The 19181-nt window shown below is 54.8% G+C and overlaps 2 protein-coding genes across 7 annotated transcripts in view; both read right to left on the bottom strand.

Annotated features, from left to right (window-relative positions):
* PEAK3 (PEAK family member 3) overlaps positions 1–19181 on the bottom strand; it is a 294394-nt gene that overhangs the window by 39196 nt on the left and 236017 nt on the right. The window lies entirely within an intron of this gene.
* The window catches only part of LINGO3 (leucine rich repeat and Ig domain containing 3), a 125504-nt gene continuing 114930 nt past the window's right edge, over positions 8608–19181 (bottom strand). For all 6 annotated transcript variants that reach the window (XM_024107941.3, XM_008171330.4, XM_005283865.4 and 3 more), the window contains one exon: positions 8608–19166. In XM_024107941.3, coding sequence (XP_023963709.1) covers positions 17315–19132 — 1818 coding nt within the window. In that variant the 5' untranslated portion in view covers positions 19133–19166 and the 3' untranslated portion in view covers positions 8608–17314. The remainder of the gene's footprint in view (positions 19167–19181) is intronic.

Genomic DNA, 19181 nt, shown 5'->3' on the forward strand with positions numbered 1-19181 from the left:
CATGGCTCCCTGGGCTGGGGGGAGCTGCCGTGGGGGGGGGGTGTGCCTCAGGGCGGCAGGGAGGTGGGAAGCTGCTGCGGGGGGGGGGGGCGCCTTAGGGCAGAGGGGGGGTGCAGAGAGCTGCCACAGGGCTCGGGGGGGGGGGAGAGGCGCAAGGTGGAAGTTTTGCCTGGGGCGCGAAACATCCTTGCACCCTCCCTGACCACTGGGAGAACTGTCAACTCCTTTCACACGGGCCACTGAACTGACATGAGTCTGTCACAGCTTTTGGTCACTGCTGTCCTGGATTGGACTCAGACCAATAACCTAGAGGTGAAAGGCTCCACACAATCCTTTACTACTTCTCTAAGCTCTACGGGCCTGGGATTCCAGGAACTGAAGCAGCAAACTCTTCTAGCTAACTGTGAAGGCGTCTTAATTTCTAAGGAAATTGGTTGTTCCTCCCGGCGGGAGATTCGATCTTTAAAGGCACCAGCTGGAAAATTGCATTTTCTAATTGTCTTATTTTTTGGTCATTTTTAAAAATACTGTGCCACTGGGAAGACTCTTGAACCCCTCCGCTGGTGGAGATCAGTGGTTATTTATAGCATTTCTGCTCATTAATGTGGTTTTGCTGAGCAACCTCATTGCTTTGAGTGGGCAATGGAAGCTCCACACTGGAATTAAAGGCCAATTCAAAAGGGCAGTTAGTCTTGCTGATTTCACAGCCGGTTTGCAATTCGCTTTTGTGGGCCAGTCCCATCTGAGGGCTGCTCAGTTCCTCTTATGTGGAAGGGGAAGTAGTGGTCTTGAGCTAGTTCCTAGTGGAACTTTGTTGACCTGAATGCCTCAGTTCACGCTCTGATCCAGATCTATACACTGATTGCGATCGGCTTTGTGTTGAGGCACTCGGACACTGTACTGATGGGGGAGAGAAGAGAGAGCAAGCTTAGATTGCATGCACTTTGCAGCAGCTCTCTGGGAGTGCTTATGGCAGACCCACCATGTACCATCTTCTATAAAGTAAAGGTCTTGTTACGATGCCACCGTAGATTTGTTCCTAAAGTAGTTTCTGAGTTTCCTATGAGTCAGGTAATCCACTTTCCAGTATTTTTTCCAAAACCACATGCCTCAGAGGAAGAGCGACAGCTGTATTCTCTAGACAGCAGAAGGCCTTTTATCTGCAAAGAACAAAGGGTGTTAGACACCTAAGCAATTTGTTTCCATAGCGGAGTGATCAAGGGGTCAAGCTATATCAATGCAGCCACTTTCAAACTGGCTCTTGGGTTGCATTATGCTTTGTTACTAACTAGCGCCCATTGCCTGTCCTGAGAGCTCATTCCACTGACTAGAGGCAAGTGACTTCAGCTGCATCTCTGAGAGACGTACCCCCTAGAGATATGTAGGGCAGCTACTTGGAGCTCTTTGCGTACCTCCAGAAGACATTACGCTCTGGTCCAGTCATCAACTGCGGCTTCAGCTGTGGGGACAGCAATATTGCAGTCCGTTATCACTTCTGCGTCCTCACCGCCACCCCCAGTCTGACTACTGCTTGTTAATCTCCCACTTGAGGAATACACATAGGGACCGTCACTCAAAGAAGAAATAGAGTTACTTATCTGTAACTGTTGGTTCTTCCAGATGTGTGGTCCCCATGTGTATTCCCCTACCCGCCCGCCATCCCCTCTGCTGCAGACTGTTTGAACCGCGGTAAGAAACTGGAGAGGCGTCTGCCTGCACCTCCTTTTATGCCCTTGGCTCGGACCATGAGGAGAACTACAGTGCAAGTGCGCACCAACGGATGCAGTGTATAAAAAGTTCCGGACTTAGGTGCATAGTGTGCATATGTAGCCAACGTATGGAATACAGATCGGGACCACACGTCTCAAAGAGCCTCCAGTTACAGGTAAGTAACCTCCATCTTTCATCCTTACATTTATACAGAGCTATAGCACCTTGAGCCCAAAGGATGAATCGATCTAGCATCATGATAATCATATCTATCTATCCCTCCCCAGACATCCCATCTATCTATCTATCTATCTATCTATCTATCTATTCCCATCCACCCCCTCTATCTATCTATCTATCTATCTATCTATCTATCTATCTATCTATCTATCTATCCCTCCCCAGACACCCCATCTATCTATCTATCTATCTATGTTGATTTTGGGACAAATAATCAAAAGTAGGCAGGCCATTCGTCTGGTTTTAAGCCTGCTTTTTTCTGGTTTGTCCCCTGTCCAGTACTGGACATAATTTTTTCTGGTATCATGCATGGATGATGCCCTTTTGAAGAGCGTGCCGCCCCGCCCCCACACATTGCATGCCAGGTCCCACCGGCGGAAGCAGGGTCACGCCCATGCCGTCCCTGGAAGTACCAGAATGTCTGGTATTCTGGGGATGTATTAGGGGTCACGGCCACTCTACTCAAAAGTGGCAAAGCCTCTAGTGAATTCTGTGCCTCATACCAATACCGTTGTCCTGTGTGATGTTAACGTGCAATGTGACTTCTGCCCCATGTGACTTCACACCTGACCCAGCTTCAGGACTGAATATAGCTCGTTTCACATCACAGCAGACGTTTTATGGGGCGTGGGGGAATAGGATGGCGGGGACTGTAGTTTTTCCATCATCCGTGCTGATTCTCCCCAGCAGAGGGCAGCATTGCCCCTAATTCTACTCTATCTCTGTTTGCTGCCCAGGGATTCTATGGGTGACTAGTTCTTTAGGAAAGGCCCAAACATAGGGGGGAGGCTGGGATGGGACCTGTCCCCTTCCCCTCTATTTCTTATTCCCCGTATGATGTCCTCTCCCCTGGGTGCAGGCCCCGTGTGTCCTAATTTCCTTCCTGCTCATCCCACAACGTTTCTTTCCATGAGGGAATCGGATGCCAGAGTCACATTGGTCCTGAAAACATGGAAAGATTTTAAGGCAGGGCTAGATTAAGGATCCCAGAAACATTTAAGGGCCCCTTTGGGGCCATGATGTAACACCCAGGTTGCACTGGGGGGGGGGGGGGGGCGCAGAGGACAGCGCCCCTTGCAGCTCAGCAGGGAGGGGGATGCGGGGAGTGGGAAAGCAATTGCAAGGATGCTGATGGGGTGTTTGTAGGTGAAGGCGAGGCGTGGGTCAGGTGGGGCTGAGAGGTGGGGTGGGGTGGGATGATGGACTTTCTGTGCCACAAGGAATCACCGTCTCTGTTCACCCTGAGAATGCTTCACAGGAGCCTCGTCCCCCTGCAAAGCATCCTCCCCCCAACTTCACCCCCCCAAAATTCTCCTTCATGCTGGCTCTGATCTTGCCTCTGCTCCCAATTTGACCTGTGGGCTGCTTTGCGGGGGGCAGGAGGGGGCAGCAAGCTATGTCATAGCGCTGAAGCCTACGGAAACATCAAGTCCAGTTCACTATTATTTGTCGCCGCATTGTTCCTCATTCACGAGGACCTGGGGCGGGGGCGGGCGACTGGTGCAAAGGTTCACGCCGCATTGTTCCTCATTCACGAGGGCGACTGGTGCAAAGGTTCCCGAAGCCTGACGTGCCCACAGATGTTATCGCATTGTGATCGGTCTGAGAGAGACGGCTGGAAGGGGAAAACTGCTGTCTTGGTTCCCTGGAGCTCCGGTCTCGTCCCCTTCCCAGGCACGCAGCCCCCCGCGGGGATCTTGGAGCACATCCAGGAAATTAGCCCATTCCCAGGCGCACCCAGCTTGAGAATCAACTGGTTTCATACAGGTTAAGCCCTAACCATTTAGGCTCCATATAGGCTGAGCTGGGGCTGTATAACAAGGAAACATTGAGCTTCAGGGATTAAGGGAATCGGGCAGAGGAAGGGGCCATAATGAAGGGCTCAAGACAAGGGCCAGTTTGTGACTGCCAGAACCTGCCTCTCCGGCCAAGGCCTCAGGGTGACAGTGTGAGGCAGCAGGGGAAGAGGATAAGCCTTGAAAAGACACTGTCAGCTGGCAGGGATTGGGCCCGATGGTCCTGCTGCAAGGCAGGCGCTGGGGCGCACCAGTGTGAACCAGCGTAAATGGGATCAGAGCCTTGCGTCGGGTGTGGAGACGGGCAGGAGAGCAGAGAAGGGGGCTGATTTTAAACGGCTGTTTTCTTTGAAAGCAGAAAAACCCCAAATCCTGCAAACGTTTCTCGACATGCTGGGCCAGATCCACCCCCACCCCCCCGGGGCAGCCCATAGAATTACACCAGGGATCAGTTTGGCCCCCGAGTGTGTCTTTTTTTGAGCAGCTGGTAACCCAAGAGCCTTTTAAATGCGTCTCCGTGTGGCTCAGGGCTCTCCAAGCGACCTCTGAGCCGTTCCTTGGCAGGTTCAGTCATTGACGTTCCACCAGGTAATAATTGGTGCTTCCCTTGCACTGCCTGAGCAACTTGTGCCAACGGCTGGCGGGAGGAATTTGAGTGCGACACTCTTCGAGCAGGGGAAATGCAGCCAGGGCTGTTAAACCACAGGTGCTGGGGAGACTGTGAGCAGCCACCTGCATGTTAACCAGGCTGGGCGCCCCAGGCCTCCGGCACCCTGCCTCTTAACCAGGCCCACTTTGATGCTCTTCTTTACCAGCCAAAAATATGGTTGGGTAACTGACCAGGTGTATGTGTAGCAGAGACAGGGTGATCTAGTGGTGAGAACAGGGGCTGGGCAATTGGACTCTTGGGTTCTCTTCTGTGCCAATAACTCGCCGTGTGACTTTGGTCAAGTCACTTTGCCTTTCCGTGCCTCAGTTTCCCCATTTGTCAAGCAGTGATAATGGCACTGACCTGCCTTTGTTCAGCGCTGTGAGAGCTCCACAGGGCAGGCGCTGTATCAGTGACCCTCCAGAGCTTTGGTTGGGAATGTGAGCCGGGAGATTTGGATGGAACCATAAAAACTGGAGCTATTTCCACGCTGTAATTCCTGGCCCTGAGCAGAAACCCGCGTCTGTGTCTCTGAGAGGAGCAAACCTCCAGCTCCATGATATGCAGTGGAGGGGAGAGGAGCCCCTGGGCCTGGCAGTTCAGAGCCCCGGCACCTCTGGGCCTGGCCGTTCAGAGCCCCGGCACCTCTGGGCCTGGCGGTTCATGGTCCCGGCACCTCTGGGCCTGGCCGTTCAAAGCCCTGGCCCCTCTGGGCCTGGCCGTTCAGAGCCCCGGCGCCTTTGGGCCTGGCCGTTCAGAGCCCCGCGCCTTTGGGCTTGCTGCATCAGTTATGAATGTAAAAATATTGCCCATGCCCAGCACCCCAAAGCTAGAGAGCTTTGAACCGGGGCTCTGAACGGCCAGGCCCAGAGGCGCCGGGGCTCTGAACGGCCAGGCCCAGAGGCGCCGGGGCTCTGAACGGCCAGGCCCAGAGGCGCCGGGGCTCTGAACGGCCAGGCCCAGAGGTGCCAGGGCTCAGCACAAATTAAGCGCTGGGCAAAACCAGTTGGGGGGTTTAGGTTGGCTATTAGGAAAAACTTTTTCACTAGGAGGGTGGTGAAGCACTGGAATGGGTTCCCTAGGGAGGTGGTGGAATCTCCTTCCTTAGAGGTTTTTAAGGCCCGGCTTGACAAAGCCCTGGCTGGGATGATTTAGTTGGGAATTGGTCCTGCTTTGAGCAGGGGGTTGGACTAGATACCTCCTGAGGTCCCGTCCAACCCTGAGATTCTATGATTCTATTAACCTATAAATTTCCAGCTGAATTTTGCATTGAGGTTTTGGGGGGGTTAGAACTTGAAATCCAGAGTGAAACTCAAGGAGCTGGATGAGTCCCTCAAAGTGAAATGGAAAAGAAAAGTTCCTATAGGCAGAGGGAACCGAAATGGGCTCAATGGGAAACCTACGGCCACCACCTGGGGTCAAGGCCACAGCAGGGTGCTGCCTACAGAGAGATTCATCAACAGCATCTGCCCTTATCTCCTCTGGCAGCTCGGGACCGGTAGACTGGCACAATTGGACCATGGAGGGAGAGCAAAGAGGCGGACGCTTTCTCTAACTGCCAGCCCGGCAGAGTCCCCCTGGGATGATACAGCCGCGCCGGGCTTTCTCTGGCTCATGTGTCACTACTGCGAACGAAGGTTTGGTTACCGACGTCAATAGATCTGGCAGGGGCAGAGCTGGGGAGTTAAAAAGGGCCATTTTGACCCAATCACTTTTCAGAGGAGACCCACCCACGCTTTCCTGTTACAATCTGGTGCTATCCAAGAACTAGGGAGCACTCAGGAGGGGACAGTGTGCACTCAGGGGGCCGACGAGATCCCAAAGCTCCCGGCTCACTCACCTGTGGATCTCGCCCTTGTTTAGGCAGAGACATTGAGCTGGGAGCTCTGGACACCATGCGGGTGACCATCCAACTTGGCGACTGTGTCTTCAGTCACTTAGGGAAAGGTTCTACAGAGCAGCTCGCACCGATGGACTGGTGGCTGCAACATACTGCAGACAACGTGCCCTCTGCCACGTTGCCTTGGACCGGGGGCAGCAGGGTGGGGTGCTCCCATAGAGCGCAGGAAGACAGGGCGCCCCAAGGCATGTGTCATGGCCCGGCTACAGCAGGATGGCCTGCCGCAGTAGCCATGCAGTGACATGCAGTGTCAAGTATCAAGGAGCTTTCACTTCACGACCGTTAAGCGGGTTTGATGGGAAACAACCCCCGAACTCCTGGCCCACGATCCCCGCACGGACAAACAGATCCTTTCCTGCCACTTCCTCTTCAAGGTGGAACTTGTCAGACGGTTCCTAACTCTGATCTGCTACCAGAAGAGGGAGATCTGCTCCCAAAGAGACGGGCTCAGGCTGCCGCTCAGTGCTTGGACCAGATGCGGCCTGATCAGGGACAGAAACAGAGTACAGCTGCCGGGCTGGAAAAAGGGGTAAATGTGCAAAGGAGACAGCAGCAAGTTGGTCCTGGAGTGCCCGGGGAAGGGTGGGGTGTGTGTGAACCCTTTATTAACCTCCTGATTTCCTTGCAAGTAGGAGAGGTAACTAGGTGCCATCTTAGCTGAATATTACGGGTATATTTATAAATACTCTATTAATAAGAGATGAACAGTGGTAGCAATTTGTCAACCTGTGCATTCATCATGTCTTAGTTCCGACTATGCAATTTATTACCTTCCACGGGTTGTTTTAGCATCATCTATTAAGTATTTAAAAAACCTGACACGCACAATTACCTCGTAATTGATAGCAATTTATTAATCCACCAGGAATATTAGCAAACTATGTATAGGTGCCACTTTACTATAAAGTGGGCCTGTTAACTCTTTCTTAAGCTCTGTGTCGCTGAATAATGACGTTCTCATGCTTCATTATTTGTTAGCAATGGATTTAAATCAAGAGATTGACTGAGATTGGAATCTGTCTGGGGCAGGGACCATCTTTGTCTGTGTTCGTACAGCGCCTAGTGCAGTGGGCTCCTGGGTCATGCCTGGGGCTCCTAGACGCTACCGCAGTGCACATAATAATAACCAAGAGAGTTTGGGCTGTCTCTTGTTTGCAGTAATGTTTAGCAGCTGAGACCGCAGCAGCTGAATAATTGGATACTAGGCCGGGCAGTTCAGACGGGATGATCTGGATCACACGAGGTGGCAGACAGAGAGCCCGGGAGAGCGATGGCCCCTGTGTATCCACAGAGCAGCGGCAGAACAAGTGTCTCACCCCTACCACCGTGCTTCCGTCCTGCTGTGCAGAGACCACTGTCTCCGAGTCCCTCTGGATCCTCAGTCTGCCCTGGGGGGTGCTGCTTGCAGTGCAGATGCTGATCTGTGAGGTGCTCCCCGAGACCATCTCCTGGTTCTGGGAAGAGCCAATGCAGAGCAAGCCCTGTCCCCAGACCCGTCACAAACGCATGTGACCCAATGGGGAAATGCTTGGCCGTGTGCCGATAACCAGTTAGGATGCTAGGCCCAGGTCCTCAAAGTCCCATTGAACTCAGGGATCTGGGCCCTGTCGGGGGTGCAGATCCTGCTGTCAGCCGGGACGGTGTTAATCCGGAGTCACTCCGCTGGAGTCAGAGTATGTCTACACTGCACTCTAAGCCCAGCTCTGTGGGACCTGGGCTTGTGGTCTCAGTGTTTCCAAGCTCACACTGCATTGTGAACTGGGGCTTACAATCGCTGGACCCAGGTCTTACAGCTGTGCTAACAGGTCCATATGGTACTACCCAGCCCTTCTGACTCGGGGCTGCAACGTGAGTTGCGTCCACACTGCAGAGTGAGAGGGCTTGGACCCAAGTCAGAGGGGGCTTGGGCTCCGACGCACCCCTCTAGCAGGGTCTTAGGACCTGGGGCCTGAGTGCTTGCTGAACTGAGTCAGACTGATTTGTGTGTGGACGGAAAAGGGGCTCCGGCGCAAACCTGAGTCAGCGCCTGAGTGTAGACATACCCATTCCCCTCACTTATGCCAGCTCTAGATTGGAGCAAGTCCATGGAGTGCAGTGGAACAACTCCTGATAGCCAGAGCGAGAGAGGCTGAGTGCAGATTTCAGACCCTGCCTTAAAACCAAACCCTCTGGATCTTTACAGCCGCAAGTGCTGGGGTGCTCAGGGGCTGGCCGGGTGCGGCTGCCCCCCATTTACAGGCCGTTAGCCCTCGATTCTGCCTTTTCTCATGCGTCACTCCGCAGAGGGGGAGGGAAAAACGACACGGGAGGCGTTGCTTTTCTCAGGTATATTTCACATGCTTGTTACATAGAAAACGGTGCATGTTCCGTGCAGACAAGGCCTTCCATAGGAACCACCCGGGGCTTCCCAGCTCTTAGGTTTTCATCCCCTCCCCTAAAAGCCCCAGACTCTGAACATGGACTCGCTAGCTGCGCGGACGACGCCACTGGGGCTCCTGACACAACATGGCATGCATAGCTCTCTGGGGTGGGGTCAGGTGAGCGTGCCAAGGGGCCGTGGGCTGGAGGCGGGAGCAGTGGTGGGCTAGGTGGGGAGGAAAAGCCTGCAGGTGGCTCCCAGCAGCTGGCAGTCCAAGGGCAGGCACGTTGGCATTTTCAGCAGGGGCTGAATAGTGCTGACCAGACTAAGGGGCTAAGGAAAGAAAGCCGCATTGACATCAGAGGGGAGGCGGGCAGCTGTGGGGTAGGAGCTGAATGTCACAGCTTGGATGGGGCGTTCTCATTAGACCCTTGCAGAGAGGGACTCGAGCCGCAATGTTTGGGCGCTGCCCCCAATTCAGTGTGGGTGCGGGGTCAGCCCCCATGTTCTGCGTGTCACTGTGACATGGGCATGTTGGTAGCTGGGGGCTGCTGCCTGCGGTGAGGCCATTGGGGCTGCGGGTGTGAACAGGTGGCGTGGCCAGGGGGAGATTGATCGAGCGGCTCCCACTCGCTGTGGTAGCCTGGGGCATATGTGACCCACGCAGCTGCATGGCACGGCCAGCTCATTCATGTCTTCTGCCAATCAGTCCCAGCCCCATCCCTGGGAGGGAGTTCCCTCCCTGCCCCACACTTCTGGCTTCTGAATCCAGGCTGGGCCATGGAGCCTCTCAAACGGGTGCCCCAGCATCCCGGGTGCCTGCAGGCAGTGGCTGAGTAGGGGGTGATGTGGCTACGTGGAGGGTGGGGACTACTGGTTGTAACTGGGGATGATCCCCCTGACCAGTTCCATGCCACTGTGCTGGCAGCTGAAGAAAGCACCCCGCCCCCGCCCAGCTCTGCGGGTCGCCTCTTTGCTAACTGGCTGCAGGCCATATGGACTCAGCAGAGACGCGGGCTCGCCCCTGGTGTCAGGGCAAGCCCCAGAGAGGGACGACGACAAAGCATCACATACCGAGGTGGAATATTTAATTTCTAAAGGGGTAAGTCATTCGGGACAGTCTGAAGGTGGATCCCGCTTGCCTTTGGGAGGGTCTGACGCTGATGTCCCATCCTCCGAGGACTGCAGGCACCGGGGAAGGACATGGTCCCAGAGAGCAGCTGCTGGATCGCGGAGCAATCCCCCATATTCCCATCTCTTTCCAGGTCCTAGTGATGGCTGCCTTTCCAGCCGCTTGTGGGCGCTCTTCAGGGCTGGTTCCCCTTCCTGACCTTCCTCCCCCCTGGGGCAGCACGGGGAGAGGCAGGGTGGAACGGGACACAGGGAACACACAGGTTCCCCAGGCAGGGGACAGAAGCCACATTGCTTGGGTCGTTTGAACTGGGGTTGGCCAAAGGGCTGGAGAGGAGACCCCCTATAGCCCACAGGGTGCAAGAGATAGACTAGATGACCTAGTTAGGTCTTGTCCATCTCTGCTTTCAGTGTCTCCGATGAACCAGTCTTTGGCTTGACCTCGATCTCTGTTGTGACCCTTTCGGGTTCCATAATAGCCTCTGCGTGGGCTATGTTAATGGGCAGATTCATCCCGGCTGTAACTTCACTGAGGCCAGTGGATTTCATCCAGGAAGGAATTTGGCCCTGTGTCTCTATGGTCTTTTAGGATTAAATTGTCAAACCTCTTGTGCCTAGAACGCATTCACAAAATCACATCCAGGCAGGGTCCCTGTGCCCCTGGGCACGCAGGGCTGGGGTCTGCTGCCCACCCTGACCTACTCCGGTCTGGGTGGGAGGGGCGGAGTCAGTTTGGAGGGACGCCTTCTGTCATAACTATAAAGGGAAGGGTAATAGCTGTCCTGTGTACAGTACTATAAAAATCCCTCCTGGCCAGAGACTCCAAAATCCTTTTCCCTGTAAAGGGTTAAGAAGCTCAGGTAACCTGGCTGGCATCTGACCAAAGGACCAATAAGGGGACAAGATACTTTCAAATCTTGGGGGGGGGAAGGCTGTTGTTTGTGTTCTTTGTTTGGGAGTGTGTTCGTTCTCGGGACTGAGAGGGACCAGACATCAATCCAGGTTCTCCACATCTTTCTAAACAAGTCTCTCCTATTTCAAACTTGTAAGTAAATAGCCAGGCAAGGCGTGTTAGTTTTCCTTTGTTTTTCTCAACTTGTAAATGTACCTTTTACCAGAGTGTTTATCTTTGTTTGCTGTACTTTGAACCTGAGACTAGAGGGGAGTCCTCTGAGCTCTTTAAGTTTGATTACCCTGTAAGGTTAATTTCCATACTGATTTTACAGAGATGATTTTTACCTTTTTCTTTAATTAAAAACCTTCTTTTTAAGAACCTGATTGATTTTTCCTTGTTTTAAGATCCAAGGGGTTTGGATCTTGATTCACCAGGAGTTGGTGGGAGGAAGGAGGGGGGATGGTTAATTTCTCCCTGTTGTAGATCCCAGGGGGGTTGGAACTGATTCACCAGGAGTTGGTGGGAGGAAGGAGGGGAATGGTTAATTTCCCCTTGTTTTAAGATCCAAGGGGTTTGGATCTGTTTTCACCAGGGATTTGGTGAAGGTTTTTCAAGGTTTCCCAGGAATGGAATCCATTGAAATGGTGGCAGCAGAACCAGAGCTAAGCTGGTAGTTAAGCTTAGAAGTTTTCATGCAGGCCCCTACATTTGTACCCTAAAGTTCAAAGTGGGGATCCAGCCTTGACACCTTCCCATGCCCAGGCCTTGCCGCTGGGGTAGCTGCTGCCGGGCAGGCGTGTATGGCACGGCCTAGCCCTGCTGCCGCTGCCTGAGGGGACGCAGCACCCAGAGTGAACACATAAGGGCTTAAGAGGAAGGGGAGAGGGAAAAATCCCGTGAAAATAAAGGGGGGCCCCCCAAAAAGCCGCCCACCTGCCCCAGGGGAGAGGCGTCAGGCCTCCCAGTCCCCTTCCTGGGGGGCGCCTCAGCATCCGAGACCTGTTTTAATCCACCAGGGGAGCCAAGAAACCAACATCTCTCGTGGGAACGCTGGCAGAGCAAGTCCGTGATGGTGGGCGGGGGGGAAGGATAGAGTTTCCTGAGGTCCTTGATACAGAGCAGCTGGGATAGGAGCGGGCACTCGCACAGGGGCTGGTATCTGTATGCCACGCATGTGTGTTCATTTGCATGTATATTTATGCCTACAATTTATCATGGGCTTTGTTAACACCTCCTCCAGGAGCCATTCATGGGGCTGAATGTACTGATAACACCACTCCGCACTTCAGCTCCTGGACGGAGGCGATGGCCCGAGGAGACCTGTTGTCCTGTTATTGTGCCCGCGAGGCACAGACAAGCCACGATCTTTGGTTTTCTCCAACAGCCATTACAAAATTCAGTCCCAAACATGCAAGCAGTTCTGCTTCTCCCAGATACGTGGCATGATCCCTGGGTCCCAGAGGCAGAACTGACACACATATACAGAGGGGACACGCGTTCACCAAGGTCACCCACCAACAACCCAGGGCGCCTGACCCCCCAGTCCCGTTCACGGTGACTCCTGCTGCCCTTAGGAATGGTTTGCACGGGCCCATGCTTGTGAAAATGATTGTGCAAGGTCTGCATACTGCAATGCACATATAATGGGCCAGATGAGTTGTAGTGCTGCATCTGCAGCAACAGAGCGAGCGGAGATTCCCCAGTGCCATGCACAGCCCCTGGCTCGGGGGGTGTAGCTGCCTCAGTGGGGAGTACCCAGGTTTGCAAATTTGCTCTAAAAGATTTGACGTCTTTATTCTTCCATTTAAAAAAAAAAGTGGAAATGACATGATTTCAAAACAAATGAAGAGATGGGCGCCAGTCCTCCATCCCCTCTTCCCTCAGTGAGCCTGGGAGGGAGCAACCATTGGCTGCGCTGCGTGGTGGAGTCTCCCTGGATGGGAATCAAAGACAAAATCTGCATGAACTCTGCAAAGTGAAACTGACGAATATTGCACAGATGACTCATGGGATTCTGGGCCCAGTCCTGCTTCCTCTGATGCCTGGGGTGCTGTTGACTTCAAAGCGGCATGACCAGGCCCATCAGCTCTATATTTCCCCCCCCCCTTCCTTGTTCTTCACGTTCTTGGCATGCATTCAGGGCCGGTGCTACCGGTTGCCTAGGGCGCCAAGATTTGGGGGCACCAAAAAGCGGTGCCCCCAATTTTTTTTTACAGCGTTCCTACGCCTCCCCTCCCCGAGCGCGCGGTCGCCGCTCCGTCTCCTGCCTCCCAGCGCCAATCAGCTGTTTGGCACCGCAAACCTGGGAGGGGAGGAGAATTAGAGCGGGGGTGGCGTGCTCGGGGAGGAGAGGTGAGCTGGGGTGGGGAGCTGCTGCACGGCTCCCCGGGGTGGGGGAGCTGCTGCGGGGGGGTACCTCAGGGTAGACGGGGGGGGGCGCCTCAGGGTGGAGGAGGGGACGGGGAGCTGCCGCAGGGCTGGTGGGGGGGAGGCGCAAGGTGGAAGTTTCGCCTACGGCACGAAACGTCCTTGCACCAGCCCTGCACGCATTCCGGACCTTTGCCGCCTGCTCCCGCTGCTCATGCCCCATGTGAAGTGAGGCTGTTCTGTCTGTGGCAATCACCGTCAGTTGCTGGGGGGGAAAATGATACCACAGACCGAGGAGGCCTGGGACGTCCAATGGGGGATAAAATCATCAGAGCGGAGAAATACGTCTCCTGATGCTGCATGTTGGGGCTACTTAAGATTAGCACTGAATGAAACTTTTCAGCCAAAACATTTTTTTTCGTGTGTGTTGGGGGGGGGATGCAGATTTGGCCACACCAAAGCACGTAGTTAGATTGTGTTGGGGGGGAAAATTCAGCGACAGTCAAAAGGTTTAACCTTTTCAGTTCAAAATGACGCTTTGTTCGAAAACTGCCTTAAAATGGATTAAAAAGTAAAAAAACCAAACACAAAAACCCTCGCACAGTCGAAATGAAATGTTTTGTTTTGACCCAAAACATGTTTTTTGCCTTTTTGATTTGGTGAAATTTTTGAAAATTTTGCTTTTGGTTTGAGTTGAAATTAATCCCCCCCCTCAATTCAGAACTGCCAGTGAACCAAAAAAACCAGAAATCCATTATTTGCACAGCTCTACTTAAGACTTCAGACCGCAGCAGAGATAGACCCCAGCTGCTCCTGCTGCGGAAGCACAGACTCCTGCCACTGAAGCTAAATGCAAATCTCCATTAGCAGTATAGGGCCTATGACACTCAGTGGAGCAGTTCTGATTCCATCCAGTAGAGGACAGTGCTGTGCCTGCACATACTAACCAGTATGTTATTTATAATGCTCTTATTTTGGGCCTTTCCTCCATGGAGCTCAAAGAGCTTTGCAAACACTAAATCATGAATTAAGGCTCACACAGCACCCTACGAGCTGCTCTGTAAGGGCCGAATTAGTATTAAGAAGCAGGGATTATTACATATGAGTAAAATGAGGCACAAGAGCGGGGACATGGCTTGCCCTGGGGTCAGACAGTGGCACTGGGGTGCCCACGCTGTTCTAACCACTAGGCAACACTTCCTTCCAAATGACTAATAGTAGAGCCAGCCAGCAGAATGATTTTGCTGGGTACATTATGGGATGAGTAATGTGGCCAGTGACTGATATCCAGCCAGCTCTGCGTCACAATAAACAGCCAGGGGCAGGGGTACTAAAAGGCCATGAGCCAGAAGCGGCACCTTCCCGACGAACCGGGCTTGCGGAGCCAGCCGCGCTGTAAAGAAACGCCGTCCCTTTAGACATGGCCTTCAGCGGGGAAGAGGTGCAGCACCGGGCCTGTCCCGGCACTCCTTAGCATCGCTCTGTGGGGCTGTTAAACACCCACAGATCCTGGGCAAACCCCGAATCCAGTTCACGCCCACCTGGGCTAGTCACTTGCCTCCCCGCCCCCTCCCCGGGGATCCTTAAAAAAAAAAAATCTCCCGCCATATGGACGCGCTTTGTCTGCCATCCTCAATGTTTTCACGTCAACGCAAACAGCCGCGGCTTAGTCTGCGAACAGAAAATGTCGTGGCACACACGGAGCCTCAACCAGAAGGATTAGCCACGTCTGGGCCAGGCGCGCGCACACGGCCAGGACCAGGCGGCGGGTGGAAGGGGTAATTGAGGAGGCTAACGCTGCAGTGGAGTTTGCTGTGCTTAACGGGGTGTCTCTGTGGGTTGTGTGTCTGTGTGGGGCGCGTGCCTTTGTTATGCTATTGTTTAAATAGCTGTTTATTTTCCAACCTTGTTACAGCCCTACAGGCACACGAACATCTGGCGTTGTTTTTCCACTGCCTCGCTGGTCTCTGAAGGCCCTGCAGAGCTTGCAAGCCAAAGGCCCAGACGGCTGGTGGGTTAAATGGAGCTCGCTGGGATAAAAGACCAGCTGGTTTTGGGGTGACCCTTTCTTCACATGGCTCGGGCGCTGATTGCATAGCTCGGGCGCTCTCTCTTGCGGTGCGGGTCGGACTCTCTGTTTCAATGCGTTTGGCTCATTCGCTGTCTCTCTGCACAGGTCAGGACGTCTCTTTTTCCACTAGTGGCGGCCTCTTTTGATATGGGGGTGCCCTCTCAGAGAGTCAGGGGCTCCAAAGTGCCCGTGCATTTGTGCATGCCCATTAGGGCACGCACAAGCGCACACCTAATTTGTACACACAGTTGCCATAGCAATAGATTCAAACTGGGTAACTGCACAGTTGGCTGGGCAGTTAGATGCATGGCCAGATAAAACATTACCCCGTTCATCCAGGATGGGTGACGGGGCCTCTACCCCCAACAGGCTCAGGGGACAGGGACCCTCCATTCCCACAGGGGAGCCAGAGCAACTCCTCATCATCCCGCCCCACTGTGTGCCCAGCTCCACCCCGCTGTCCTCTGGGAGCAGCTCCCCTGAGAACAGGAATGGGGGACTCCTCCTTCTCCCCAGGCAGGCGCCGACTCCGTGGGTGCTCCGGAACTGGAGCACCCATGGAAAAAAAGAATGGGTGCTCAGCACCCACCAGTCACAGCTGTTGGAGGGTGCCACTGCCCAACAGCTTTTCCACCACGTGGCCATCACCGAACAGCTGTTTGGTGGCTTGGGGGGGGTGGAGAGTGGCAGGCTGGCAGGGGCCTTGGGGAGGGGGTGGAGTGTGGGCAGGAAGTGGCGGAGTGAGGGTAGGGCCTCAGGGGAGGAGGCGGAGCCAGGGGCGGGAAGAGGCAGGGCGAGGGCGGGGCCTCAAGGAAAGAGGTGGAGTGGGGGTGGAGCCTCAGGGGTGGGGGCGGAGCAGGGGCAGGAAGAGGGCGTGGCCTCGAGGGAAGAGATGGAGTGGGGGTGGGGCCTGGGGGAGGAGCAGGGCTGGAACAGACCAGAGAGGCCAGCAGCAGTGAGAGACACAGTCCATATGGTGTCATTTTTTTACCGTGGAGATTTTGTCCGCGCCTCTCGAGATGTAGGGACGGGCTCTCCCCCGGAAGAGCTCCCAGCCTCCTGCCAACATGGCAGAATTTGCTGCCAGGCCCAGCCTAAAAGCAGGTAGCCTGTGCGAATGCACACGAGAGCCCTGTGTAGCCCGGGAGAGACGCATACACGCGAGCCAGCTAGCTAGGCTCGGAGCCTTCGGAGGCCTGGCCATAACTCACAGGGGCTGCGCTTCCCCTTTCTGCTGCCGTCACAACCAGCAGCCTGGTCTCTGGCTTCGAACGCCAGCGTGCTTTGGTGAAATACCGCTCAGCGCCAATGGGGTGGCATTCGTGCCTGCACAGACCCGTACGGCCGGAAGGGACTGTCGGGTTGGGTTATTATTGCTTGTGCAGGACGATCCCGCCCCGGGCGCCGGGCTTTGCAAGCTTCAGAGGTTTCCCCTTCTTCCAAATGCTGAGAGGAACTCGTCCCAGGCACAGCACCTCCCCTGCGTTGGATCGAGCCGCCCAGGCCGGTTGGCGTGCGTGCCGGGGCAGCCGGGAGCTGCCCTCGCTCTGCTCTGCGGGAATCCTTTGTCGCACAGGAAGACTTCTGTTGGAAATTCATTTAAAAAAAACACCTCCCAACAAATTAAATACGAACCATAAACCACAACCGAGAAAGGGTTCCACATCGTCTCTTAAAAAAGGAAGCCGGTTCTCCGGGCCCAGACGCTGCTTGCTCATGGTCTGGAAAATGCATAGTTGATAAAAAAGAATGTTAGCTCCATTGCGAGGCCCAGACCCACAAGGGCTGTGCATGCCTCCTTGGCCCGCGCTTGCCTTCTGGGACCTGGGCATGGGGGGGTCTCACAGCTCCAAGAAGGTGGGGTGTGCTCAGAAACGAGAATAAGCCGCTGGGAGGCACCTGGGGCTGTTTCCAGTGATGCTTCTGCTCAGTTCAGTTGTGTGGCAAGACCAATAAGGAAAACCGCTCGCTCCTCCAGGTCGCTTCCAAGCCCTTGTGGTCGAATCGAGCCAACGTCCCAGCCAGGTTCCGCCGCGAGTTTTACTGCCTCGACCCTCAGGGGAGCGCAGCCACCTGACGAGACGAAGTGCTCACTTGGAAAACAAAGGAAGGATGCTCTGACCCCCTGCCCGGCCCTTGGAGGGCCCCATTTGGCGGCAGGCAGTGGACTAGGAACCACCCTCCTCCTGGAGCCGCTCAGATCATCTTCATGTTGAACTTCCTGGCGCTGCCCTGCCCGGCGGTGGTGGTGGGGCCATCCACTTTGCGGAAGGAGTATTCCACGGTGAAGTTGTTTTTGTGCTGTCCCCGCCCCCGGCTCCACACAAAGAGGAGCAGGAAACAGAAGAGCACGACCCCAAGGAAGGTGATGCAGCCCATGGCCGTGGAGACCAGGATGGTCTTGAGGTCCAGTGTAAACTTTAAGAAGACTTGCGTGTTGTTGTGGAAGGTGTCGTTGAACTCGCTGAGGTACAAGGTCCGGTTTGCATAAAGGGAGCCGTCCACGGGATGCCCCTTGACCGTCAAGGTGGCAAAGTAGGTGTCATTGCCTCCGGCATTGCTAGCGATGCAAATGTAGGTGCCACTGTCTTGGACCTGGGCAAAGCGGATTTCCAATGTGCCCCCGGGCAAGACGGTGGCTCGCCCAGTGCTCTTGGTGGTGATCATCCTGTGCTGAGGGGAGACCCAAATGATGGCAGGAACGGGCTCTCCGTCTGCACGGCAGAGGAAGGAGACAGACTGCCCTTCACGGGCTGTTATGTGCTGCAACTTTCGGTCCCTGATTTTGGGCTTTTGGCAGGTGAAGTACTCAAAGAGTATGGAGTCCGGGAAGTCACGCAGGGCGTTGCCCTGGATCTCAGGGGGTGAGGAGCACATGGGCTGCTGCCCGTCGAAGTTGAGCGTCTTGCGGCGCTGTAGAATCCAGAGGAGGCGGCAGTCGCAGGCCAGCGGGTTCCTGTCCACGCGCAGCGTCTCCAGCGTGTTCACTGAATGGAAGGTGCTCTCCTCCAGGGTGGAGAGGAAATTGTTGGAGAGGTTGAGGAGGCGGATTTGCCTCAAGCCAGAGAACGCTTGAGGCTCCACGGAGACCAGGAAGGCACCCACCATGTGGAGCTCTCGCAGCCTGAGGAGGTCCTTGAAGGAGCCCTTGGGCACAGTGCTGATGGGGTTATAAGACAAGTTCAGGTACATGAGGTACACCAGGTTCCTCAAGGCGGCCGTGGGCACTGCCGTGATGTTGGTGTAGGTGATGGAGAGCGACGTGAGGTTCAGGCCCTGGAAGCCGGTGGGCGAGATGTCCTCCAGCAGCGGCCAGTTGTCGATCTCCAGCTGCAGGAGATTGTAGAGCTTCTTGAAGTTCCCATCTTCCACCGCGGAGATGCTGAGGTGTCGGAGCCGCAGGACCTCCAGGTTTTGGAGGTAGGAAAGGGATTCGGCCGAGATGGCCGTCAGGTTGCATTTCTCTATGGTCAGCTGCTCCAGGCCTAGGAGGCCAGAGAAAGCCCGTTGGGAGATGTACACCAAGTCGTTGTCTCCCACCTCCAAGTTCTTCAGGTTCCTCAGGTCCTGGAACGTGTAGTCCAGCAGGATGACTATTTTGTTCTCGCTGATGTCCAGGAGGGTGAGATTGGTCAGCTTGGTGAAGACTCCAGAAGGGATCAGCTTAAGTTGGTTGCCTCGGAGCCGCAAGATCTGAAGGTGAAACAGGTTGCTGAAGGCTCCGGGCTCCACACTGACGATGATGTTCTCGCTTAAATCGAGTTCCTCCAGCAAAGGGTAAGGGGACAGGTCCCCCGGGTTCAGGCAGCGGATCCGGTTCTTGCTGAGCTCCAGAACCTTGGTCTCGGTGGGGATCCCCTCGGGGATGGAGGTGAGGCGTTTGCGATGACACACCACCGACTTGATCTGAGGAGCGCACTCGCAGCGAGCCGGGCAGGCCTCCACGGGGGCTGTGCTCAGAAGAATCCAATGGAGGCCCAGGACTGGAAGCCAACATGTCATTGTGTAGAGCATGATCTTATGGTCGCTCTACCATTCTCCCATGCACCTGGAAGAGAAAGAC

The sequence above is a fragment of the Chrysemys picta genome, chromosome 25 (assembly GCF_011386835.1).
Source record: "Chrysemys picta bellii isolate R12L10 chromosome 25, ASM1138683v2, whole genome shotgun sequence".
NCBI lineage: Eukaryota > Metazoa > Chordata > Testudines > Emydidae > Chrysemys > Chrysemys picta.